Source organism: Hemitrygon akajei, unplaced genomic scaffold, assembly GCF_048418815.1.
Source record: "Hemitrygon akajei unplaced genomic scaffold, sHemAka1.3 Scf000053, whole genome shotgun sequence".
Lineage (NCBI taxonomy): Eukaryota > Metazoa > Chordata > Chondrichthyes > Myliobatiformes > Dasyatidae > Hemitrygon > Hemitrygon akajei.
This window is the reverse complement of record NW_027331939.1, coordinates 3,886,581-3,914,446: the sequence shown is the minus strand read 5'-3', so window position 1 is coordinate 3,914,446 and position 27,866 is coordinate 3,886,581. Positions and strand designations below refer to the sequence as shown.

The 27,866-nt window shown below is 43.7% G+C and overlaps 1 protein-coding gene across 2 annotated transcripts; it reads left to right on the top strand.

Moving 5' to 3' along the window:
• Positions 1 to 27,581, top strand: LOC140721252 (NACHT, LRR and PYD domains-containing protein 3-like). Of its 2 annotated transcripts, XM_073036101.1 has the most exons (11): positions 1 to 122; positions 8,706 to 8,873; positions 11,372 to 11,468; positions 15,636 to 15,992; positions 16,423 to 16,589; positions 19,431 to 19,602; positions 19,701 to 19,766; positions 23,257 to 24,991; positions 25,974 to 26,060; positions 26,216 to 26,386; positions 27,534 to 27,581. In XM_073036101.1, exons 3-11 carry the CDS (start codon positions 11,459 to 11,461, stop codon positions 27,541 to 27,543), a joined length of 2,775 nt encoding a protein of 924 aa, XP_072892202.1. In that variant the 5' UTR covers positions 1 to 122; positions 8,706 to 8,873; positions 11,372 to 11,458; the 3' UTR covers positions 27,544 to 27,581. The 2 variants fall into 2 exon arrangements, with proteins under 2 accessions (XP_072892202.1, XP_072892203.1); XM_073036102.1 differs by lacking the exon at positions 11,372 to 11,468.
• Positions 27,582 to 27,866: the final 285 nt, after the last annotated feature.

Sequence of the window (27,866 nt, the reverse complement as noted above, 5' to 3'; positions counted from 1 at the left end):
AGCGGATCGTTGGCGTGGAGCCGGTGGACCGATCGCTGTCTGCGGGGCAAATTGATCAAGTTCCCATCGGTCAATATTGTGGCGGGTCACTCGGGGTGAACGCGACCGACAATTTCCCATCGGTGAGTACTGAAGCCGATCCCGGGGGAGGGAAACCTGATGTTGTGCAGAGAGTCCCGTTAACTTCCTCGAACTGGCGGCCTCGTCCGGCTTCCTGGACACAACCTGTCGTGGTCGGTCCGGGTTATGGGACCTTCACACCGAACCGCCTGAGATGAGCCGCCGCTCAGCCCCTGGTGTTCTGGTCCCAGAACCGGGAAGAGGTGGTGATGCCGAGACTGAACCCATCCATTAAGATGTACCTGGTGAACTTTACCTCCATCACCCGGCCCGGTATCGGATCCAAACTTCACCTGGATCGACGCCTGGAGTCGATGATTGTTTTACATATTTCCAGCACACTGGAAGCGGCCGTTCGGCCCGTTGTGTTCTTGCAGACTCGAGGGTTAAACAGAGTAATCGCACCCTCGGGAGACTCCTCCACGTGTATGAGTAGTTTCATCTTTCCCCGTTCAGACAGGACAGTGAGATCCAGATCTCTCACGTCCTCTTGGAGGACTAGGAAGTTAAATTCAATCTTCTTTCCATTGCTATGACTTGCCGAAACACTGACAGTGTTTCCCGATGTCTGGCCCTATTAATGCGAGAGTTAAGTCTTGTTCATGTTTGTCCAGCCTGTATCCCAATGCCGCAATGATATATTTCAGCAATCTCTCTTCTAAACTTTGTCTTCATTGTGAAGTTTTGTATTTGCACCTTTCTATTTATTTATTTGTTTGTTTGTTTGCTTATTTATTTATTTAGTTAGCTAGTTAGTTGATTAGTTAGTTATTGTTCGCTAGGAATACCAAAGGTTTAGTTGGACACAACACGTGGCAGGGTAAAAGCAACCATTTCAATTGTAGATTCACCGTTACAAAATGGCTGTAGTGTTAATCTTTGTCATAATGGAACTCATAGCATCTGATGTTCAGTTTGTTATTTCCTTTCTCGGTTATTTTCAGTGAGCCACTTCCTCTGTTTCCAGGGTAACGGCCCGTCAGAGCTGCAGCAAGTGTTGCAGTTTTTATCGCTCTGTGGTCACCGCCTCTCAGCGTAGAGACAGTGGCCTCGGGAGCAAATGTAACAGAATGATAGTGGGAGGAAAGGATGCTGTGAGCATTGACTGTGTGGGATGTATTACACCAGGGTCAGAATGAACTCAGAACTAACAAATTGTTTGGGGTGGGGTGGCATTTACAGTCTAGGGTGGCAATCAGTTACTATCTGTGCGTTAAAATGAAGATGGCGAAAATACTACAGTTGCAGGAAATTTAAGGTAAGGAGGTGAAAATACTGGAGACGCTCAGCAGATCGGCAGCATCTTGGACAGTCTCAGTTCTGGAACTGGGTCTTCCACCATTTCTCCTTTCAGAGATGTAGTCTGATGTACTGAGTTCCCGGCATTTTCTACTTTATAATTTTACATTTTGTTCCTGCTACACTGCAGGAAACATGACAGCCAGTCGTGCTGGGCAAGATCCCACACAGCAGGAAGATTGTGACCAAATGTGCTCGGTTTAGCTGCATTGGTCAGGCTGAAGTGTATCCTCTTTTCAGACCGGGGAAACGGCCTGAGCACCAGCTTTGGCAGAGAGTCATTAGCTTCCAATTCCACTTTAGTTTGTGAATCGGAACTGGCAGGAACTCCACGGCAAATTACCGGCACCAAGGCGTCTTTGTATGGGTGATAATATTGGGCTGGTGATTCTGATGATATGGAACTGGCAATATACGGGCTACAGTCCTGGTTGATAATTCTGCAGCTGTGATCGGAATTTTCTCAGTCTGCTGTGAAGCTGAAATCCCGGGCGGTCGGGCATTGGTTATGGGGAAATCACCGTCAACACTGTCCAATAGGATATCATATCTGTCAAGTATTTTGGAGATTAGTTAAGAATGAACTAGGGCGTTAGGTATAGTTGAGCAGTGATGTTCATCTGAACTTTGGTAAAGTCTGTAACAAGATCCTGCATGGCAGCTGATCGGGGAGGTTCGGTCACGTGCGGTTCACAGGGGGCTGGCGAGGTGGATTCACACCGGGCTCGAGAACAAGAAGGAGAGGGGGATGAATGTAGATGGTTCTAGCGAATGGAGGCCTGTGACGAGTGGGATGTGAGTGTCAGTGTTGAGATCTCTGTGATTTACTATTCATGCCATTGATTTGTACAGGAATGTACATGGCTACACAGAGTATTATGTACCGTTGTGTTCACCCGACTGTAGTAAATATATTATCAAGCTGGATAGGGTGCAGAAGAGATTGCTGAAGATGTTGCCTGGACTACAGGGCCGAGTCAATGCTAGCATTTCGCTGAGCTGGATCTTTAGTCCAGATGAGAATGAGGGTAACATTGTAGGAGTTCATGAAATCAGGATGGAATATAAATAATGGGGTTGGTCGGGGCATTTTCCCCAGGATTCGAGATTCAAAAATGTTTGATGTCATTCCAGTACACAAGTGTAAAAGAGAACAAAATAATTCTTACTCTGGATCCAAAGCAAGACAGAAAAAAAATTAATCATAGAGACCACAATAATAAACAAAACACAATACATAAAGTATGATAGTTTAAAACGATTGATTGTATGTCCATAAAGTGACGTTATTCACAGGAGTGTCTGGATATGTGAGACTGACATTGATTTTTCTTCCGCATGTGCCTTGCGCGTTACACACCTGGGCGATCATGGGTCTCCACATCCAATGACTCCTCACAGCGTCAATGATATTTCACACACTTAGATCTGTTAGTTCTTTCACAGTGTACATATATTTTCTTGTTTGTCTTCCTCTTCCGCGTTTCCCAGGCATAGGGCCTTGCAATGTAAGGCATTCTATTTCTCCCTTTCTGTTGACATGGCCCAGGAATTTAAGTTTCCTCTCATTTAATGTTCTCGTTAAAGATCTTTTTGCATGTGCACGTTGGAGTATCGTCTCATTAGTTACCCTATCTCTGTATGATATTTTCTGCATTCTTCTGGAAAAAAAAAACACATTTCTGTTGCTGCTAAGTTTTTTTGGAGTTCAGGTGTTACAGTCCATGTTTCGGAAACATACAGCAAGATTGACCAGATGTAACATTTTAGTAGCCTAAGCCTTGTTGTCATAGAAATGTGTCTGTTGGTAAAAATGGGTTTCATTTTTTTGGAAACACGAGTGAATCTGCAGATGCTGGAAATAAATAAAAACACAAAATGCTGGCAGAACTCAGCAGGCCAGACAGCATCTATGGGAGGAAGCATCCTGATGAAGGGTTTCGGCCCGGTACGTCGTCACTACCTCCTCCCACAGATGCTGTCTGGCCTGCTGAGTTCTGCCAGCATTTTGTGTTTTTATTCATGTTTTGGACGTTGGTTTTGGCAATGGCAATTCTTCTTTTTCATTTCTACTTTACTTCTAGCATCTTGTGATATAAAGCTACCAAGGTATGTAAAGCCGATCTTTTGTTCAATCTCTTGGTTACCGATGGACAATTGGCAGTTGGGAGTATCCTGCCCTTTTTATATTTCCATATATGTGTTTTTTTTTACCGTTGATGGTTAGACCAAAATCTGCACTTGTTTGTACTAATTTGTCTAGGAGGATTTGTAAGTCTTCTGCAGCACTTGCTATTAGGGGGGTATCGTCTGATTATCTTATATTGTTGATGCAAACACCTCCAATTTTTATCCCATCTGTGTCTTCTATTTCTCTGAGAATCATTTCAGTATAGATATTAAATAATTCCGGTGAGGCAACGCATCTCTAACTCCCCTTTGAATTTTAGTCTAACTGTTTATATTATCATCAATTTTTACAGCCACTGTTTGGTTCCAATATAAATTTTGAATAAGTCACTGGTCCCTTCCGTCAATGTTTAGTTGTAAGAATTTGAAATAGTTTTTCATGTTACACTTTGTCGAATGCTTTAGTGAAATCAATAAAAAAATAATAAGACATCATTTTGACACTCAATTGCCCTTTCTGAAAGCATTCGTAGTATGAAAATTGCGTTCCTTGTTCCTCTATCCTCCATAAGCCCATATTGCAGTTCAGAAGTTTCTGGCCTTAACTTGTTTTTAATTCGACTCAGAACAATTATCAACAAAATCTTTATTATGTGACTCATAAGACTGATTGTTCTATAATTTCCGCAGTCAATAGTTCTAGGAATTTTAGGCAGAATTATAAATACTGATTTCAAGAGACCGTCAGGCAATACACCAGACTCATATATGCCATTAAACTCTTCAAAATGAATATCCATGCCCAGATCTTCTGGGGCTTGTATCATTTCCACTGAAATTTCATCAGGTCCAGAGACATTACCTTGTTTCATGCTTTTCATTGCTTTAGTTCTTCTTTGGTAATAGGTGGGCCAGAATTTGGATGTTTATTTTATGGGGTTCCCCTCTATTAATCTTCAAAAAGCTGATCTATATACTGAATTCAACTGTCACATACTTTAGCTGGATACGTCTGCTGATCCTATGCATCCTGTAGAGGTTTTCTAAATTGCTGTAATTTCCTTAATTTTCCTGTGCATTTCTTTGCTGTTATTAATATGACCTTCTACTTCATTGCATTTTTGATTCAGTCATTCTTCCTTTGCAATATTGCACAATTGTCTGCTCTGTGACATTGATTGTCTGTCCATAAAGTGACGTTAGGCACAGGAGTGTCTAGAGCTGTGAGGGAATGTTATGCTAGTAGTGGGTGGGGTATGGAGGGTGTGGTTAGTGAGTAGAGGTGTTGATCAGGCTTACTGCTTGTGGAAAATAATCGTTTTGAGGCTGCTTGTCCTGGCGTGGATGTTACAGATCCACAATTCCTTTGTCGTAAAGAGATTTTTGGGCATATTGTCCATTAGGAAGAAGGGTCGGGATATTAATGCTAAAGTTGTAAAAGTTACAATGATTCCAAAATACGCAGAATTGTGTGCAGCTCTGGTCCGAACTGCGAGGAAAGATATCGATGAGTGAAAGTGTGCAGGGAAAATTCCGCGGACATTGCTGGTGTTTCAGGAAATAATTACAGTGATAGGTTGAACAGGTTGGGACTTGATTACCTGGAATACAAGGGAATGAGGGGGTATCCGAGCAGGGTTCCAACTTTTCTACGCCATTTGCCCCTACAATTAAAGAAAGGGTCCATGGATCCTAGGTTCCAAGCCCCGCTAGAAACATGGAAATCTATGATGGTATAAAAAGGATGAATACAGGTAGGCATTTTCCACTCAGGTTGGGAAAGATCGTGAATTTAATTGAGAATGTGACACATTTAAAGGGTTTCTGAGGGGGAAGTAAGAGATAAAGGTTCAATTGTAGTATTTGAGAGAAGTTTGGGTAGGTAAATGAATGAGGGAGGTATAGAGGGCTATGGTCTGGGTGCAGGGGGATGGGACCACACCGAACATGACACGGACTGGATCGGCTAATAGACCTATGTCTGCGCTCTGAGGGCTCTGTGAATTTAATTTGATCGTTCGACACATATTCGACATTTGTTGCCGACGGGTGTTATCCAACAATGTGTTTTTATTTTGGACCAGCGTCTGCAGTGCTGAGAGTTCTGTAGAGCTGGAACTACCATGAGATTTGCTGAATGCACCTCAACAGGGTAAATACAACCAGTGGAATTTTAGGATCACCATCACAAAATGGCTGACTGTTCAGTTCATCTTTGCATTAATGAAATTCAGAAAATGTCACATTGAGTGTATTATTTCCTTTTTCAGTTATCTTTGCGAGCCACTTCCTCCGTCGCCAGGGCAACCGCTCAGCAGAGCTGGAAGGAGAGTTGGACATGTTTATCGCTCTCCGGTTACTGACTCTCGGAGGAGAGACAGGGGCCTCAGCAGCCGCGGTTGATGCGAGGATACTTTGAGCTTTCACTGGGCGGGATGGATGACTTTTTTTTTTTGGAATAAAGAAACAACTAATGATTGTAGAGATTGCATTTATACAATTCTGTTCACTGTGTCAAACATCTTGCAGTCCGTCAGTGTTTTGTGCATCAAAAGAACAAAAATATCTCCTGTACAGTTTCCTGTGCTATATTTTAAAATTTATATTTACAACATTTTGTTCCTGTTATGCGACGGGGAAAGTGGCTGCTAATTGACCTGGGCTACACCGCACTCAACAATAAAATAATGAACAACTATGTTCAGTGTAACTGTGGAGACAAGTTGAAATGTATCAGCACCCTCTTTGTGACGCAGTGCCCATGTCTCCCGGCTGATCGTTGTCCAGACAAAGGATCATCAGGCTCCAGTTCTGTCACGGGTTGGTGTGGGAGTGTAAATTTTTGAACTGGGATTAGCTGAGACACTGCCGCATATTTCCGGCAACAAAGAGCCCTGGGAGAGTTGGTGCTTGAGATGCAGTCTTCGGATGGGGTCTCCAGGAATATGAAATTGCCAGTGTCTGGGCTTCAGTCTACGTTGGTGCTTTTACAGATGCGGCTGGATGTTCCTCCTTCCGCAATGAAGCAGACGGCTCCGGGGGCTGGATATTGGTAGCGTGAATCTCTCAGTGTGAGATGTGGAAAAGATGTGCGAGGCTCTCGGTGTGGGCTGTGACCCTCTGAGGTTGGATTCTGGGATACCTCACTTGTCTTGACCCAGATAAAATGAATCAGGGAATCAAGTTGTCCGGGTTTATGAGATGTTGAGCGAGTATTTCTGTTCTGTGCTCAGATGTTTGGTTCTGAATTTCCTTTGGAAGCAAAGCAGAGAATGAGTTCCCGTTCCATCCCTCACAGGGAGAGGCTGTGATTAAATACCCTGTTTTGTGTTTGCACCGGTAGAAATAGACCGGGGTTTCAGAACTGAATTCACATTTGGACATTCCCCCTCACTCTCAGCTGTCTATCTGCCATTGGGAGTCAAAGAGAAACTCTAGATGCTGAAGATACAGTACATGGAACAGTACTTCACAGGAACAGGCCCTTCGTCCACAATGGTGTGCCAAACCAGCTGAAAATAAATTAAACCCCCCCAAAAAAACTAATGACTCCTACCTACACAATGTCAATATCCTCTCAATCTTCCTCACATCCATGTGCCTATCTAAAAAAAACTAATGACTCCTACCTACACAATGTCCGTATCCGCTCAATCTTTCTCACACACATCTGCCTATCTAAAAAAAACTAATGACTCCTACCTACACAATGTCCGTATCCGCTCAATCTTTCTCACACACATCTGCCTATCTAAACGTCTCTTAAACGCCTCCGATGTATTTGCTTCCACCACCATAACAGACAGCAGATTCCAAGCATCCACAATTCTCTGAGTAAAACAACTTACCCTCACATTTCCATTGCATCTACTCCCTCACACCTTCATTGCATGTCCTCTGGTATTAGACATTTCAAAACAGGGAAACGATACTCCCTGTCTACTCTACTTATGTCTTTCATAATCTTAAAAACCTCTGTCAGATCGTCCCTCTGTCCCGTCCTCTCCATGGAGAACAACCAGAGATTTTCCACTAAAATCTGGATGAATCCATTCTGACGAAAGGTCAGGAAACCGAATCGGTAACATTTTCCCTCTCCCAACAGCTGTTCCTTACCTGCTGAGTGTTTCTTGTGATTCCCGTTTCTCTTTATTACATTCAGCTGGAACATTTTAAATCTCCTGCGAATGGATCAGCGCACCAGCTCCCGTTTTGTGTCAGTTGATAGAAGAGTGAAGAAACCACACAGCTTTTCCCAGTACATTATCCTGGTACCAATTGTCCTGTATTTTTACCCCGGAAATGCATTCAGTACAGTTGTTGATAACAAGGTCCAAAGAATAATCCGAGGAATGATAAGCATTATGCATGTGGAGCATTTGATGGCCCTGGGCCTGTGTTCAGTGGAGTTCAAATGGTTGGCGGGTTAGGACAGGGGTGATTATTTACACCGACTGAATGACAAGAAGTTTGGTTGCAGTGAGAATGGAGAGGGTGTCTTGATTAGACGGAGAGTCTGGGATCTGAGAGTGCCGCCTCAGAATAAAGAAGCTTCACTTTAAAACTGAGATGAGAGCAATTACTTTAGCCAAATGTTGGTTGATCTGTGGAATTTGATGCCACAGGGGGTGGTGTAGGCTGTCGTTGGGTATATTCATGTTCTGGATTGCTAAATAGGTTGCTTGCTATAGCAGGGAAGCAAGAATACGGTGTTGGAAAAAAAAATCCTCCATGATTGATTTTGGAGCAGACTAGAATGACCGAATCACCTAATTCTACTCCTATGCATTATGATTTGTATCTTATACCATAATTGTGTGATGACTTCTTTTTATCCCATCACAAACAAGAGAAAATCTTCAGACGCTGGAAATCCAGGCAACACACACAAAATGCTTTAGGAAATCAGCAGGCCAGGCAGCATCTATGGAAGAGAGTAGAGTCGACATACAGATGCTTCCTGGTCTGATGAGGTCCTGCAGCAATTTTGTGTGTGTTTCTTTGTATCCCATGTCAGGCTTTGGAAAGTGTGAGGGGCAGTTACAGATTTCTTCACTCGCATCATTATATATGAGTTCAAGATTTAAGTTACAATAAGTTTAATTCTTTGTTCTACTTTGTATGAGTAACATGCTTCATTATCTCTCTGGTTAAAGGTAGACCTGACCTGCGAGATTTATTGGAAGAAAAGCCCACGTCAGGAAGAAAATCACAACTGAAGACGAGTGAACAGCAACAATGAACCAGCCCAAAGACGGAGAGCAGCAAATGGAGATAACCCATCTGACTTGGCGTCTCCATTGACTCAGTCAGGAGAAAGTTTGGTGAGTCTTATTTATCCAAATACTGGTCCTTTAGACATTACATTTCTGTATCAAGGAAGGTAGGAAATAGCTGGAGTGGGACTGAATAAGCCCAGGAATACCAGTATGCGTCTGTCAGACCCATTTGCACTCATTGCAGATTTGCTAATTACTCTGGGAAGCCACGCATATTCCCTCATATTGTTTGCTCATTTCAAACTCTTATCAGTTCTGCTGTTTCCTTACTTGGCTGTGTTACGTCACATTAATCTCAAAATGCGTTGAGAATTTCCTCCCTTTATAAGAGGCCGCAGTTTTTTTCCTGCTCTAGTGATTGCAGAAATGTGGAATTACCGTGAACTACAGCAACATGGCATTGACTCCTCTGTCTATTGCAAGCTGCAATGATATACTTGCCCTCGAGTATTCGTCGTGCAAGCCTCTGCTAAGAGCAAACCCTCTTGAAGCCAAATGTCCCAGCACCACATTTCAGTCTTAACTAGCAAATGCCAACCAATAATTTACATTTGTATACCCTGTCGCCATCAAGTGCTTTTCTACTAATAAATTGTCAGAACCTACGAACCTGTGATTAAGCATATTTAGGTTTTATAATGAAGTTATGTTCCCATTTGGCCCTGTACCAAAGGCATGGGTTATATCTGTACTTGAGATGAATAAATGTCCCTGCAGCCAGGACTGCTGGAGCTGCCGGTGTCAGTTTAAACTCAGTCGTTGCGGAATGGGAACGAGAGTGTTTGGTCAGATAATAGAAGAGTTGATATAAAGGTAGATGCAAAGTTCACAGAGACTGTGGAAAGATTGGATGTGGACAGGGCATCATGTAGTAGGCTGGAAATGTGCTTAATTCAATACAATAAGTATATAGAATAAGAGTAACTTAGAACATAGATGGTACATGTTATCACCATTACACAGACCTGACTGTTACAAGGGCAGGGTTGGTGTTTGATGCTCCAGGTTTTCGTTGTTTCGTAATACATATGGGGGGGGGGGGTGAAAGGGGGAGAATTGTCTTTACTAATTAGGGATGGTATCACAGCGACATAAACAGAGGACATCAATGTATGTGAAATTCAGAAACGGGAAGGGGGTTATCATTCTGGGAGTATTCTATAGGCCTCCACCAAAGCCATAGGGATAATGAGAGAAGATAAGTTGACAGTTTTGTGAAGGATGCAAAAGCAACAATTTGTTATCATTATTGACCTCAAGTTTCCTGATGTTGATCCCACCTCCTTGTCCCAAAATGTGCCAATGGGGCAGAATGCGTTTGTGTCCAGGAAGGATTCTGACGTAGTATGTGGATGGGCTAACTGGAGGAGTTGCCCTACTGCATCTAGTATGAGGCAGTGATGTTTGTCAAATGACTGATGTCACGATGGGTGACCTTTATAGATAGTGACCACAACACCCCAACTTTTATCATGGTCAAGGATAAGGATAGTAGCAGAAGATACAAGGCAGTATTTAATTAGTGGATGAATAGATACAATGGTATGCGGAGCAACTTTGGAGTGTAAATTAGGAAAACATTTTCAAAGGGAAATGTACAACGGAACTGTGAAGGTTGTTTCAGGAACACTTGAATGCGGTCGGGGTAGATTTGCTCCAGACACAGTTAAAGAATTTTTATATAAACGAACCGTGGTTCACAACAGATCAGAGCATTTAAGCATTTGGAGAAGCATAAGCTCATTACAGGTTGCCATTTTGGCTTTTAGATGGTGCGTGGGGAAAATGGAAGTGGGGGGTGCCGGAGATAATTTCCCGCTGTGTGGACCTGTCACACACAGAATATCTACCAACATTTGGTTTGACAGAGACTGAACAGGAGTTACCATGGCATGGTGCATGGAAAGTTGTATTCAACAATACTTCTTAAAGTTTTTCAAGATGATTGTCAATGGGGTTGGGGGACGGTGCCTCATGACAGCTTGGTCTGGAAGATAAGGTCCCATGCGGTACAGAGAGTGGAAGTTAGATGGATTCAAAAGTTCCCTTGAAGGTAGCAAGCAAAGAGTGATGGCCGAAGGTTTCTCCTGAGAGCGAAGGCGGGTAACTAGTGGTGTACCGCAAAGCTACAAATTGGGACATTTGATATTCGTTATTTGATAGCAATGATTTGAATGCAAGTGCATAAGGCTTGACCGGTCAGTTCGCGGACGACACAACATTAGTAGATGGTACTCACGGTGAAGAAGATCATAGCTTGTAGGGGACCTAAATGGACAGAGGAGTGGTAAATAGATTGCAAGAACAACACGAGCAGCAACGGTTTCATGCAGAGGCTGGTGATTATGTGGAGGGACCTGCCAGAGGGAGTGGATGAAGCAGGCACAATGGTATAATTCAAGAAGCAGTTGGGATGTGAAGATGGAATGAAGAGGCCAGGAGGGAAATGGACCAAACACAGGAAATTGGGGCCATCTCTGTGTGCCCTGTGGTCTGCATTGTATCGATGGGCTGACTCAGTCTGCTTGTTTTGTGTAATTCAGGTCATCACCCGCAGGTGGGGCTGTCCTGCACCGCGATCAAAGTGTAAACAAGACGACGACAATCAACAATCGTCAGTCAGAATCAGAATGGACAAAGGTATGATCACTGGGATCTTTATAATTAAACTTCTGCCCTGTTGGTGCACAATATTTCAGATGAAGAAACTTACACAGGCGCTAACAGGGCAGAGAAAAGGTTCATTAAGCAGTGTCATTGATCCCACTGGTAAAGCGGCTTTGTGTAATTGATCAATCCAACAGTTCCAGCGTAGGGATCTAACACCAGTAATGGTCGAATGACTCCGCTCAGCATGCAAAGCTTCACCTGAGTGAAAGGAGCCGGAGACCCTGAATCAGCAGGTTGAGAGTGAAACACAAACAGGAATGTGACAGTGGTGTTGTTTGTTACGTAAAAGTCCAGGTTCAGGATTTGTTGCACATCAGGGCCTGTTTAGAGGTGAAAGACATCTCCAACTTTCATTTATAAAATTCAGACGCAGGTGATAAATGCAGTTCCGGGATTTCAGAGATTGTGCGATAATACAATATTTCAGGTTTTGTCAAGGCAGCTATCAACTCCCCCCTCAATGCGCAAAGTAAATGAGTGGAATTTTCCGAACTGTGTTTTCTGTAGCCTAGCCATGAATATTGCCAGCCTTGGAAATGGCTGAGGATCGGGAGACACTTCATTTTAGATAAACTTGTGGCCTGCTTCGGTGCATCTGGTATGGAGAGGCTACTGCACAGGATCGAAAAAACCTGCAGAAGGTAGTAAATCTAGTCTGCTCCATCTTGGGTACTAGTCTACAAAGTACCCAGGTCATCTTCAGGGAGCAGTGCATCAGAAAGGCAGTGTCCATTATTAAGGACCTCCAGCACCCAGGGCATGCCCTTTTCTCACTGTTACCATCAGAAAGCAGGTACAGAAGCCTGAAGGCACACACTCAGCAATTCAGGAACAGATTTGTCCCCTCTGCCATCCGATTCCTAAATGGATTTTGAATCTTTGGACACTATCTTACCTTTTTTTTTTGCATTTTTTTTGATGTACAGTCTTTCTGTTTCTGCATTTTTTTAAAAAATCTATTCAATATACTTAATTCGTTTACTTGTTTATTATTAATTTTATTTTATTCACTGATATTTTTCTCTGCTAGATTATGTACTGCATTGAACTGCTGCTGCTAGGTTAACAAATTTCATGTCACATGCCGGTGATAATAAACCTGGTTCTGATCCTGTTTTAATACCCCAGTCCATGTCTGGTCTGTGGCCAAATGGTGAACGTGAGCTCTCAATATTTCCCACTTGAGATGATCTGCTACCTGTACTTAAATTCCTAGTATCTGTGATGGGAGACCTGGTACAACCAGTGACCAACTGTCTCAGTTTCCTGTAGGAATTGTGATGGTGCTCAACTCTGTGATTCCGGGTGGAATAAAACACAGATTACAGCCTGGACACAGGTCCTTCGGCCCAGCTAATTCATACTGTTTAAAATGTCTCTGAGCTTGCCCGATTTCCCAGCCACTTTTCCCAGATTTCCCTTGCAGACTTCTTCTATCCTTTTTCCTGCCCACATCTTCTCAACCTTGTAATTGTAATTGTAACCTCCACTGGCTGCATGTAATTAATACCTATCACCCACCTCGTGAAAATAAAATTCCTTTTGAATGAATGAAATTTTATTTCTGTCAGTACAAGCATAACCCCCCCAAAAAACCAGAAACATCATGTTCAACGATGATTTCATAAGACAAAACAAAATAATTAAAAAAACAACAACAAGAAAACATAGATATTCATTAAAACTGACCGAAAGGGCGGAGGCTGAAGCTACAGCTTATTATGCCTAACCCCTCTTCCTTATACAAAAACATACTTGGAGTCAATCGTCACATCAAAATAAAAATCATCATCTTTTAACACGAAATCCAATTCCAAGTGTCACAAGGTGGGTGTTGGGAGTGGACCCAAAAGCAAGACACAGACACTGAACTTCCAGGAAGAGGACTAGGCGTGAGAAGGAAGGAAGGGAAGTGAGGAAGAAAGGACACTGGACATGACACAGGCCCCGGACGAGACAAGGATTCCGGCCCTGGGCTAGGAATTAACAAGGATAGCGGAACCAGGACATGGAACTGGGAACCAGAAGCCTCGGCTTGGACTGCGAGCCAGAGACTGGACAAGGTTCCAGAACCTGGGTCTTGACTCGGGCTCGGACTCCAGAACCAGGCGAGGACAAGACGTGGCTACAGGGCAAGGCACATGACAAGACGAGACCACAAAGCCGTGGCTTGGACAGGACAAGGATCTTGGACGTGACTGGGACTGTTGGAGACCCCGAAGCCTTGACTTGGTCGAGGAAGGGACAGGAACGTAGAGCCTTGGTCGAGGAAGAACAGGAACGCAGATCACTGAGCCTTGGTCGAAGGCGAGCAGGAAAGCAGAACACAGAGTCGAAGGAGAGACAGGAACATGGAACACTGAGCCGGGACCCCTCCCTGGGTACAGGACATAGGGCAGGGAATCATTACACAGAACGCTGAACACGACGAGACAGTTCCCAACGCTAGGTAGCGGCCAAACGGTCGGACCTACTTAGCAAAGGCGTGAACATGGACAGACAGTTCCAAACAGGGTGAGTCTCCAGGAAGAGGCAGAGGCGAGGGAGGCGAGGCGAGGCGAAGCGAGGCTCCAGGCAGGGCGTTGGAGGGAAGGAAGGGAATAGTCCAGCCTCAGGGTAACGGAAATGACAACCTGACTTACCCAACGGAGGCAAGGACCGGGAGTGTCATATCCCACCGTAGGGTAACGGCAAGTAAGAGAGGACAGGATATCGATGGGACGAACCCACACAAAGGCAAGTGCAGGATACTGACGAGACGGACCACACAGGGATCAGGACTGGATGCTGACAAAACGAACCAGCACCAAAACTCGAACTCACGGTTACTTATATTCCCGGTCTGAAGACGAGAATCAGGTGCCTACGATTAAGCCCCAAATGAGACAAGGGACAGCCGGAAGACCCGGAGTCTGGAGTCCACGGACCGGACCGTGAGTCGGAACGCGGACTTCACGGACTGGACCATTACAGAAGTGTCATTTATTTACATTACTCCCATTCATTTGGAATCACGTATTTTTATATTTGTTCATTCAATTATTTTAAAATAGTTTTTTAAACTTGTTGAATGTGGTGAATTTTTTTTAATTCTTACTGCAGCTGTTGCGTAGATTCACCCCTCTGACTGAAATACAATGATTTTTTACATTTGGTCTTATCCTTTGTTTTTGAAACATACATGTTCCTCTTAAATCATGATGACTTTTTCTCATTTTCAACAACCTTTGGACACCTTGTGGTAACTGTCCATTTTTCACTTTATACATAATTTTAAATTTCTGCCCTCGGGTCTCAGATTCCCCTAACTTGGGAAAAAAGACTGTGACTATCTGGACTTTCTAGACCATGATTATTTTATGTACATGTGTAAGGTCGCCCTTAAATCTCCCATGATCCGGTGCAAACTGTTCCAGCCGAACCATATAACACAAAAACCAAACGCCCCATCTAGTAATGTTCTTGTCAATCTCCTCTACACTCTTTCCAGCTGAATCACACCCATCCTATAGATTAGCAACTGCAAAAGCGAGATTTTAAGTTTAGCTACTAGAAATACACGCAAGACTCTCCATTTGCCAATAATTTGTATGGCTGTTACATGAAAATCATTATCCAGGAGACGGGATGGGACCTAGGGGACGAGGCATCATGGGCTTCAAGGTTATGGTCAGTCTGTGACCCAGGGGACAAGACAGTGTGTGACAAAGCAAACAGAGAACGTGTGATCTAGAGGATCGGACCATCAGTAATCCAATGGCTTGTCTGTGAGTGACACAGGTGACTGGACAGTTTATGATTGAGGGAGACTTATGTTTGTGGGAGATAACTCCAGTGATAATTCCCACTATCACCTTATGCCGTTCCAGTAATAACCACTGGTTATCAGTCTGTTCAACGAATGCGTAGTGGGTGATCAGTATTACTGTGTCTGTCCACTTCTTGTTATGGGAGTGGATATGTCCAGGCACAGGCTTGTCAGGATGGTCACCTAGCAGGTTGTGTGTTTCACATTCACCAGCACAGTCCCACTCCAAATCTGGTCAGCCGGAGTCTCGGCTCCATTTCAGGCACCTATTGTGAATCCTTGTTCGAGTATAAACCACTCTAAACCTGTTATTCATCATTTTTTTTCAGGTGGGAAATTAAATCGGCTACAGAAAGTACTCAAGAGGTTTTTACCAGGCGGATCATCGAGGGAAGATGATCAGGACACGGGAAGCAAGGTACCAAAGCAGGGTCAGATTGAGAGCAATGTCCCAATGGAATGCGGTCCGGACTCAGAGGAGGAGCAAATTCAGCCCAGAGACAGTGACGTCAGAGACACTGAGCAGGACCATGGAACCAGCACAAGTGAGGCGACTGTCTGTCAGACCAGAGACAATGACATCAGAGACACCGATCAGGACCCTGGAACCAGCACAAGTGAGGCGACTGTCTGTCAGCTCGGAAGCTCATTAAGCACAGAATTGTCAAGTCCCCAACAAGGAACAGGTGAGTGAAATATGAGGGTGATGTGTTCACAGAATGCTGCAGGAAGCGGGTAAATATGATTCCTTGTTGGAAGGCTGGTCAGAGAGGGAAAATGTGTGGGTGCGCTGCATCTGGTGCAGTGAGGCACCTGTTACCCCACTACAGGAAATGTACTACCTGCTCTAAGGATTTCGAGGATGTGTATCGGAAGAAATACAGCTGTCTGGATAGGAGAGTATTTCTGGGATATGAGTTATGGGAAAAATATTCGCCAGGATATAGACAGTATCTCTGGGAAGCGACTATCATTGACAGTCCCAACATTTATTGCCCATCTTAAACTGAAATCGGTGAGTGGGTGGGACGGTGGTAGAGACAGGCTTCTAGTGAATGTGGTCCTTCTGGTAACGTCTAGCCCAGCGCATTGATGATTCGGTTTTTATATTCGCAGAGCCAGAGTTTACAATCTCCGACCTCCTGGCACAGGGAGAGGAATATCGACTGTACCAACTGACAAAGTTCTATAGCGACAGACTCAAACAAGCAATTGAAGAAAAGGTTGAAAGACTCGGTTGGATGTTGACAAAGGAGGGACATTTCAGTAGAGAAGAAAATGAGGTGAGTGTATTTAGTGTATTGTCACTGAACTGCTGGTATCAGAGTGAATAGTGACTGATATTAATCTCCTGCACGTTCTAGGAGTTCGACATGGCAATGGAAACTTTGATCTCTGACTTGTCTCCAGCAGATCTGGTTTCAGCTGTTCAGGTGGGGAGCACTGGGAACTGCAGTGTCAGCATCATCTTTTCCTCTCACACCTGATGTGTTTATCAGTGTGATATAAGAGCAGTGGCTGCATATCTGGACTGTTGAACAGACAGTCAGTCTAAAATTAATTTTGTATGTTACCGGTACCGTCGGTCAAATTCACCTCAGTTCATTAATCCAGGATGAACATTAAACTGTTAGATTGTAAATTGGGCCAACCGGCTTCACTGCTGTACTTGAGTGAGGGAAGCCTGCTAACCACAGCTGGTCTGGTCTCCATCTCAGTTCCCCAACAATGAGTGGCTGACTTGTCATAGTCATAGAAAAGTACAGTACAGAAACAGGCCCTTTGGCCCATCTATTCCATGCCGGGTTCTGAAACTGTCTATCCCCATTGACCTACACCGGACCCTGGAGCTCTATACCCTTATCATTCATGTATCTATCCAGACTTCTCTTAACCACTTGTACCACTTGCGCTGCTAGCTCGTTCCACACTCTCACCACCCTCTGAGTGAAGATGTTTCCCCTCATTTACCCTATCTATGCACCTCATAATGTTGTGTACCTCTGTACCTTAATATTCTGCGTTCCAAGGCATAAAGCCCGACTTATTCAATCTTTTCTGATACCTCAGGTCCTCCAGTCCTGGCAACATGCTTGTACATTTTCTCTGTACGCTTCCAACCTTCTTTACATCTGTCCTCTAAGTAGGTGATTGGGTCTGCACACAGTACTGAAAAATATGCCTTTCCAACGCTTTATACATGTTCAACATGATATCTCATCTCCTGTACTCAATATTTTTCATTTATGAAGGTTAGTGCGTCAAATACTTTCTTTCTGATCTATCTACCTTTGCCGTCACTTTTAATGAATTGTGCACCTGTATTCCTGATAACTTTTTCTACCACACTCTTCAATGCCCTACCGGTCACTGTATAAGATCGACCCTGCTTTATCCTTCCAAAGTGCAACACGTCGCACTTGTCTGCATTAAATTGCATCGGTCATTTTTCAGCCCATTTCTCAGCTGGTTTAAACACCACTTCAAGCTTTGGTCATCTTCCTCACTCTCCATTACACGTTCCCACTCTTGGTGTCATCCGTAAATTTCCTGATCCAGTTAACCACAAATTCCTCCAGATCATCGATATGAATGACAAACAACTAAGGACCCAGCACCGATCCCTATGGCACCGCACGAGTTACAAACTCCCAGTCAGAGATTCATCAGTCTATAACCGCTCTCTGTCTTTTTCCAAAAAGCCATTTTACACTCCAATTTACCAGTTTACTTTGAATGCTGAGCAACTGAATTTTCTTGCCCACCCTCCTTTGCGGTACCTTGTCAAATGCCGTGCTAAAGTCCATGTAGACAACACCCACTTCCTTGGATTCATCAACTTTCGTGGTAACTTCCTGGGAAAACATTAAGATTGGTTAGACATGAACTACCACACACAAAACTGAAATCTCATTACCCCAAAAATCAATAGTTTGTCCTGAAAGGGCATATATATCAGACGGACCTTTTGGTAAACTGTTTGCATTATTAGCCAGCCTAGCTTCATATTTCATATTCTCTCTACTTATGGCTTGTTTGTTGTTTTCAGCTGGTTAGTAAAAGCTTCCCAGTCCTCCCGCTTTCCTCTATATTTTGCAGTATTCTATGCCCTCTCCTTTGCTTTTGTGCTGCATTGATTTCCTCGTCAGCCACGGTTGATCATCCTCCCTCTGGTGTAATTTTTCATCTTTGGGATTATCTACCTCTACCTGTGCCTTCTGAATCGCTCCCTGAATCCTCACCTATTCCTGCTTTGCTGTTGTCTCTGCTTCCACTTTTGTTTTGCCCAGCTCCTCTCTCATGCCTCTGTAATTTCTTTATTCCACTGTAATACGGATACATCTTACTTTTAACTTCTCCCTCTCAAACTGCATTGAGTTCTGCTATTTTATTATCACTGCCTCTTAAGGGTTTATTTACCTTAAGCTCCCCAATTAAATCTGGTGCAATACACAACACCAAATCCAGATCCACCTTTCCTATAGTGGGCTCAACCACAGGCTTTTCTCAAAAGCCATCTCATAGGCATTCTATAAAGTCTCTCACTTGAGATTCAGCATTGACCTGATTTTGAAAAGCTACCTGCATATTGAAATTCCCCATGACTATTTTAACATTGACCTCTCCACATGCCTCTTCACATTCCCACTGGAATTTGTAGCCCACATCCTGGTTACTGTTCCATCAGAGTATTTTTTCCTGTGCAGTTTCTTCACATTTACATCTTCCAATCCGATGTCACCTCTTTATAAGGACTTTTATTTTTCTAAGAGAACAGAGTCAACCCAACCCTTTCACCTTCGCCTGTCCTTTTCATTAAGTATTTATCCATAGATGTAAGCACCCAACAATGATCTTATTTCAGCAACCATACAGTGATGCCCGCCATCCATTTCGTTTGCTCTCTCACTCTCCCCCTTTTCCGTTCTTGTTGAGGCATCTTTTTGCCACAATGTTGCACATTGATGGACAAGTAAATTCATCATGTTGAATATACTGCAGGGTGTCAGTAAATCCCTATTCTTACACAATATTGATTCAGAGTTACTTTCAGTTACTGTTTCCTGCACATTCTCCATGTCTGTCTGTCTGCTCCACAATAAATCCATTGTTTCCTTTTGTAGAAAGTCACTGAACTAACAGAGAAAGGAAACCGAACAGAGAGTTCCAGACTCTTCCTCAGTTTGGTGATGGACAAAGGCTCCCGGGCCCGGAGAGCGATGTGGGAATCCTTTGTGACATGGAGGACTGAGTTACCGAAGTTGGACAGAATACTGAGGGAAATACAGGAGCTTGGTATGTTAAAACCACGCACTGAACACAAGGACACATTGAAATAAACAGTTTTAATTATATTAGTTCTATTTTCATGGACATTATTTTGATTCAAACAGGTCCTGATCCACAAGAATACCTGAACATCGCCCAAGGGTTATCTGAGTTACCCTCTCATCTGATAGGTGAGTGATGAAACGCACAGTTCAAACCAGATTTCAAATGTTTGACTGTGACTTGACAGAAACTGGGTATCAAAATTCACCATTAGTCATTCACTGATCTCTGGTTCAGGGTACAATTCAGAGAATATCCCGTTGCAGCCTGAATATTCTACCATGTATATTTCTACTAATCCAGCTGGTGGTTCTGGTGAAGCCTTCACTCCAGGTCCTAACATTCTGGAAATTCCCACACTCCCCAGGCAGGCTCTCGATATACTGTATCGTTCAGTCCAGGTAACTTTTCTATCTTCAAACCTTTCAGATTCCGAAGCATCTTCTCCTTCGTAACAATTCTGTCCGCAGATGCTCTTTACATTTTGTAATTTCGCTAGTGGCTTCCACAGAGTTTGTCTGCCATTTCCTTTTCACCCATTACTAGAACATCATTTTCCAGTGACCCTCTCAACTTTACGAAACTACTTTGGTATTGTCTTCTATATTATTGACCATACGCTTACATTTCCTGCACATTTCATGTGTATATCTAGAAGAATCTATATCATAGTTGCCTCCGACATGACCCAGACAATAAATTACAGGCACCCATTGCACTGTGAAAAAATTACCCACGTGCTGTAAGTTTACCCCATCTCACCCTAACCAAATGCCCTCTGGTATTAGATACCAGACATATGTGGAAAAATACAACAACAAAATACAGGCTGTGTGCCTAAACTCTTATCTCTCAAACTTGTACACCTCTGTCAGATCTCTATTCTACCACCAGATAAATAAAGTCTATCAAACCTCGACTTGTGGCACATGCCACCGAATCCAGGCAACACCCTGATGAACCTGTTCTGCACCCTAACCAATCCTTCCAAGAGCTGGACAATCAGAAGTGAATACAATACTCCAGATGCTCCCTAAAACCATAAGATCCAGGAGCAGAATTAAGCCATTCGGCTTAGTGAATTTGCTCTTCAATTCTTCTCTACCCCATTATCCCAGTAAACGTTGACACTCTTCCTAATCAGGGACATATCGACCTGCATTTTGAATATACCCAATGATTTGCCTTCCTCAGCTGTTTATGACAATGATCTCACAGATTCACCACCCGCAAGCGAAAGGAATTTCTCCCAATATGGGTCCCCAGCAGACAGGACAATTCACACAGTACCCAAGCATGTCAATTTTCTGTATGAGCCTCCCATGTGGGATCTTGTGAAATACCCAACTAATATCCAAGCAGACAATATATATGTGTAACGTCATCCTTCGTCACCTCCTGGAAGAACTCCATCACGTTAGCAAGAATCAACTTTCCCCGCCCAAACCCTTGGTACTGAACCCTAACTTACTTCAAACAGCTTCTCTTTCATACTCCCATGGGGTAGAAGATATAAAAGGCTGAATGTATGCACCACCAGCCACAAGGACAGCTTTATTTCTGCATTAGTAAGACTATTGAATGGTCATCTACAATGTTATTATTGGCTTCTTAATAATAAGACAATTTTATATATAAAATTGTAATATCGTGCATCTCGTAACCAATTACTACTCACCTAAATAACCACAATAGACATACAGAAGAGCAGTAAGAATACAGTTTGGGTATGAATGGATTTAAGGAACAACTGATATAAGATTATGGAATTATATAGCAAGCCCTGGGGAAAGCAGAAATCTTTCAATATTTTATTGTCTATCAAAAAACCATTTGATTCTGTCCCTCGCATGCTTAAGATAAGTTCCTAATATCTATAAGATGCACCTAATCTTTTGTGAAAAATTTAGAACATCTGATGAAGCAGTGGCGTACAATAATCGGCCAATTAACAACCACAAAGGAACAACCACTGTTATCAAAATAAATGGAGGCACTTTCCAGAGCGACTTACATAGCCCACTATGGTTTTGTCTAGTTTTAAACCCGCTTTCGATTATACAGAAACGAACAAAAATCAGGTATCAAATCAGAAAAAAAATAAACGAATTATACTTTGACACAACTATACAGCCATAATTGGAAATTAGTTGTTCTTGCATCAGCAAAGCTGAAACAATTAATTCAAATAATGGAACTAATTTCCAAAGAAACCATATATAGCTCATATAGCTATGCATGTGTGCGTGATTCGAGAAATACTAAATTAAATAAGTTGTGTAGATATAGAAATTAAAAAAAGAGATTAGCGAGGCACTATCGCTGGTATCTATGTCCATTCAGAAACTGGGTGGCAGAGGAAAAGTGGTTCTTGAATCATTGAGTGTGCGCCTTACTCCGATACTGTACTGTACAATAGTCCGCATGAACCAGACGGTGATGCAGCCAGTGACAATACTCTGCAAGTTACACCTGTAGAAATATTCGAGGATGTTTGGAAAATCCTGATGAAATATAGCCACGGTTCTGCCTTCTTTGTAGCTGCATCGATATATTGGGTCCAGGTCAGATACTCGGAGAATTTGACAGCCAGGAATTTGAAATTGCTCACTGTCTCCACTTCAAATCTCTCTATGAGGACTGGTGTGTTGTATTCCCTAATCTGCCATTTCTGAAATCCACAATTAGTTCTAGGGATATACTTTCATCAACGCAAGGAGGATTCAGCACTCCGTACAAGCATATGCAATTCTGATAAAGGGTACACATCACTGAATGGAAATGAAAGCAGAATCCATAAAAATGAAGAAACTATCATAAGAGAAGAAAGATAACCTGTGATAGAGTGTCCTGGCTTGCGTATCTAGTCAGCTGGGACGCAACATCCATGGTCGACTCTGATAGGCGGAGGCATCATAATACAGTGCCCCACACTCCACCTGCCAGACTGATCAGTAGCAGTTGTCAAGACTTCACCACTCTACACACACACGATGTACACCACTGAGACGCTTATGGTCTCTGCCATTCACGGAGATTCCTTTCCATCTTTCCTTCACTCCTCCATCACTGAGACTGAAAACTACCCTTTTCATTCTTGTTCCGATGGGTTATCGATCCAGAACTTCACTGTGATTCTGTCCACAGATGCTGCCCGACTTGAGTATTTCCCACATATTCTGCCCATGTTTTGATGCAAGAGCAGTGGACACCCGTGAATCCCCAGTGAGAAGATTTGCCAAAATGCAGAGTGTCCTGCTCTCCATTTTTCCACACTGGATCAACATTAACATCGTCTGTTAATGATGCAAACAATGCTTTAAATATAGTGACATGTTGTTGTAACGAGAGTGCAGTCAGGATTGGAATAGGATATCAGGGGAATGTTGACCTTCACAAGTAATCAGTACCAGAATATGAGGATGGGACATTTTCTGGGACACCCATCACTGTCAGTTGTGGTGTCTGTGAAAATAATTTTACTTTCTGTTCTAATATCTATGGAAGTATGAAATTAATTCATGTAATCTCAAACACTGAATGCTGAAATGCAGTTATAATATTCTTTGTCAGTTGAGCCATTTAACATTTTGACAATGTTCTCTGTTTCCATGAAAGATGTTCAACAGAAACACAAGGAGACTCTGCGGGAACAAACTGAAACACTGAGAGTGAACACGATCCTGATGAGGGAGAAGGTGAAGGTTTTCCAGCTGGTTGATCGATACGCTGAGCTCACGGTCATTTCTACTGTTCGAGATTGGAGACTGGTGGAACACGAACTGCTGGCAAGAGGCAGACAGCATGAAGGATTGAGAGAGAAACATCTCCGCAGAAAGCTGGAAAAACTCCGGACTGATCAGTTGTTCCAGAGCAGCTTTTCCCGGAGTAAATCCAAATCTGGGATTTCAGCAGCAGTGGCCGGAGTCCCTGGGATCGGGAAAACAACAATGGTACAAAAGATTGTTTATGACTGGGCCACGGGGAAAATATACCAACAGTTCCAGTTTGTCTTCAGTTTCAAATTCCGTGATTTAAACAGTATTAACTGTCGAATAAACCTGAAGGAGCTGATTCTGGATCAGTATCCTTACTTTGGGAATATCCTGAGAGAGGTCTGGAAGAACCCAAAGGGATTGCTGTTTATATTCGATGGTTTGGATGAATTCAATGACAAAATTGATTTTGCTGACAGTCGGAGAGACACAGAACCTCGGAACACATGCACAGATCCTGAATTCAAGTGCAAGGTGTCTGACATTGTGTACAGTTTAATCCAGGGCAAGCTGCTCCCAGGGTGTTCAGTGCTGGTGACCACCCGTCCCACTGCGCTACATTTATTGGAAAAGGCGAAGATCGGTATCTGGGCTGAAATCCTGGGATTTGTTGGTGAGGAACGGAAGGAATATTTCATCAGGCATTTTGAAGATCAGACGGTGGCAGCAGCTGTTTTCAAATATGTGAAGGAGAATGAGATCCTGTACACCATGAGCTACAACCCCTCCTACTGCTGGATCCTTGCTCTGGCACTGGGACCCTTCTTCACACAAAAAGACAGGGACCCACAGCGAGTTCCCAAGACCATCACCCAACTGTACTCCTACTATATTTACAACATCCTGAAAAACCACGGCCGTGAGATTGAAAACCCCCGTGATGTGTTACTCAGGGTTGGTCAGATGGCCTTCAGAGGAGTGTCCGAGAGGAAGATTGTGTTTACAGATGGAGATTTGATCAAGTACAATCTGCAGCCTTCCCAGTTCCTGTCCGGGTTCCTGATGGAGCTTTTGGAGATAGAGGATTCTGCCAGGAGTCTGGTGTACACATTCCCACATCTCACCATCCAAGAGTTTGTAGCTGCTGTCGCACAATTCCTGAATCCACATCCTGTGGATATCCTGATATTCCTCACTGAAGCCCACAACACAACAGATGGGCGATTTCAGGTATTCCTCCGTTTTGTTGCAGGTCTCTCCTCCCCAATGACAGCTCGGGGCCTGGAGGAGTTTCTGGGTCCATTTCCTCATCAAACAACCTGCCGGGTGATTGACTGGGTGAAGGAAGAGATTAAACGCCAGAGTGGAAACACGAGTGAAGCTGGTAAAAGGAGCCTCCTGAACACATTGCACTACCTGTTTGAGTCTCAGAATCGTGGATTGGCTCAGGCCGCACTGGGATCTGTGGAAACCCTTTTATTCCGTGAAATGACATTGACCCCGGTTGACTGCGCGGTCTTGTCTCATGCCATCGGACTCTGTGATACAATAAAATGCTTCAACCTGGAGGACTGCCACATTCAATGTGAAGGAATCCAGCGGCTGGGACCAGGGCTGCACAAGTGCCAGGAGTTGATGTAACCTGATTTATCTCTCACTTTGAACTGTGAAACTGTCTCATTGTGTTGTTTCAATATAAAGGAATTTCGGTAAAACTGTAGTAAATCAGATTGTGAAGAATTGTGACAAATGCCTTTGGGGATCGATCAGTAATTCCCCAAGGACGGAAGGTTTCTGTGGTTTCTTGTGAAGGGATGTTGGAGACTTCATCAGATCAGTGAACATCGGCCATTGTTTTAATGGTAGTAAATCACAGGAATGGCCATGTTTCTCCCTGCCTGTGACACGTCCATTGACAATGTTCCTTCTCACTGTTACTGATACCCAGACCGACACTGACTGCAGCAGGTGGAGCAGACCTTCACACCCCCTTCCCGATGAGGGACAAGAGACCGTCAGCAGACTGTCCCAGTGAGAAGGAAAGAAATACCATAGTGAGACTCCCCTATCCTGCCCTTCCCCATGTGTGACTATCACCATCAGTCCATCTGTGTGACAGTACTCACTACTAGATACCTAGACCTCATGGGCACACCTTCTCTCCTGACTGTTGGCCTCAGTTCAGACCTACCCCTCCCTTGCAATTTATTTCTGGATCCTCTTGTCTTGTGGGATTATCTTTTCCCTTCTGTGGGACCTCCCATACCCATCCTCCTTCCTCCTGTGGTACCCCTCCTCCTTCCTCCTCTGGGATCTCTGTTCCTCAATCACCTTCCTCCTGCAGGATCTGTCTTCCTATCCCTTTGCCTCAAGTGGGTTCACTTCCAACATCTCCCATTGACACTTCTCCATTTACAAATCTTCCTCACTGTGGGACTAAATTACTGACATTCGATGAATCCCCTGGAGCTGGTCAGTGTGGGGCATTGACAGTGATGGGAACTCCGGTCAGTGATTTACTGAAGGGTTTAATGTTTCCTGAAATATCCGAGTGAGAGAAATTACCTCAGACCCACGGTTTGAATCACTTTGTTCATCAATTTGTCTGTTTGTGTTTAGCCTTCGGGGGAATGAACTGGGAGATTCAGGAGTGAAACTGGTTTCTGCGGCTCTGCGGAACCCGGAGTGTAAAATAGAGAAATTGTGGTAAGTACCAGAACATGGGAGATTGTGTTTACAGTCACTTGGTGAGTGACACTCAACGTTAATGTGATCAGTAATTGTGTTACTGATAAACACTGGGGATTTGTACAGTCTCCTGTCTCTCTGTGTCCTTCACCCTCACTCTTTCTCATCTCCAGGCTGATCGATGTTGGTCTCACATATTCTGGTGCCGAGGATCTCGCCTCCGCTCTCAGTACAAACCCATCACTGACGGTGCTGGACCTGAGTCATAATAAACTGGGAGATTCAGGAGTGAAACTGGTGTCTGCGGCTCTGAGGAATGTGGAGTGTAAAATACAGAAACTGGAGTAAGTCCCAGACTGTGGGAGAGTGTGTTTACAGTCACTGGGTGTCTGACACTGAACATTAATGTGATCAGAGGAAACAAAGAAACATGGAAAACATACAGCACAATACAGCACCTACTCCCAAGCACCTTGAAACTATGCCCTTTCGTGCCAGCCATTTCAGCCCTGGGAAAAACTCTCTGACTATCCACACCATCAATGCCTCTCATTATCTTATACTCCTCTATCAAATCACCTCTCTTCCATCGTCACTCCAAGGGGAAAAGGCCGAGTTCACTCAACCTGTTCTCATAAGGCATGCTCCCCAATCCAGGCATCATTCTTGTAAATCTCCTCTGCACCCTTTCTAAGTTTCCACATCCTTCCTATAGTGAGGCGACCAGAATTGAGCACAGTACTCCAAGTGGGGTCTGACCAGGGTCCGATATAGCTGCAACATTACCTCTTGGCTCTGAAACTCAGTCCCGCGACTGATTAAGGCCAATATAGCGTACGCCTTCTTAAACATAGAGTCAACATGCACATGCTGGTTTGAGTGTCCTATGGACTCGGACCCCAAGATCCCTCTGATCCTCCGCACTGTCAAGATTCTTACCATTAATATTATAGTCTGCCATCATATTTGACCGATTAAAATGAACCACCTCAAATTTATCCGGTTTGAACTCTGCCACTTCTCAGCACAGTTTTGCATCCTATCGATGTCCCGTTGTAACCTCTGACAGCCCTCCACACTATCAACAACACCTCCAACATTTCTGTCATCAGCAAACGTACTAACCCATCCCCCCACTTCCTTATCCAGGTCATTTATAAAAATCACAAAGAATAGCGGTCCCAGAACAGATCCCTGAGCCACTCCACTGGTCACTGGCTTCAAAGCAGAATACCACTCTTTATCTTCTGTGGGCAAGCCAGTTCTGGATCCACAAAGGAATGTCACCTTGGATCCCATGCGTCCTTACAGTCTCAATAAGCCTTGCATGGGTTACCTTATTAAGTCCTTGCTGAAATCCATAAACACTACATCCACTGCTCTACCTTCATCAATGTGCTTAATCACATCCTAAGAAAATTCAATCAGGCTGGTAAGACACGATCTGCCTTTGACAATCTGACAATTCCTAATGATATTTTGCCTCTCCAGATGTTCATAAATCCGACCGCTCAGGACATTCTCCATCAACTTACCAACCACTGAAGTAAGCCTCACAAGCCTGTAATTTCCTGGGCTGTCCCTACTCCTTTACTTGAATAAAGGAACAACATTCGCAAACCTCCAATCCTCCGCGACCTTTCCAGTCCATTGATGGTGCAAAGGTCATTGCCAGATGCTCAGTAATCTACTCCCCCGCCTCCCACAGTAGCCTGGGTTACATCCCATCACGTCCCGGTGACTTGTCCAACTTGATGCTTTCCAAAAGCTCCAGCACAACCTCTTTCTTAATATCTAGATTCTCAAACTTTTCATTCCACTGCA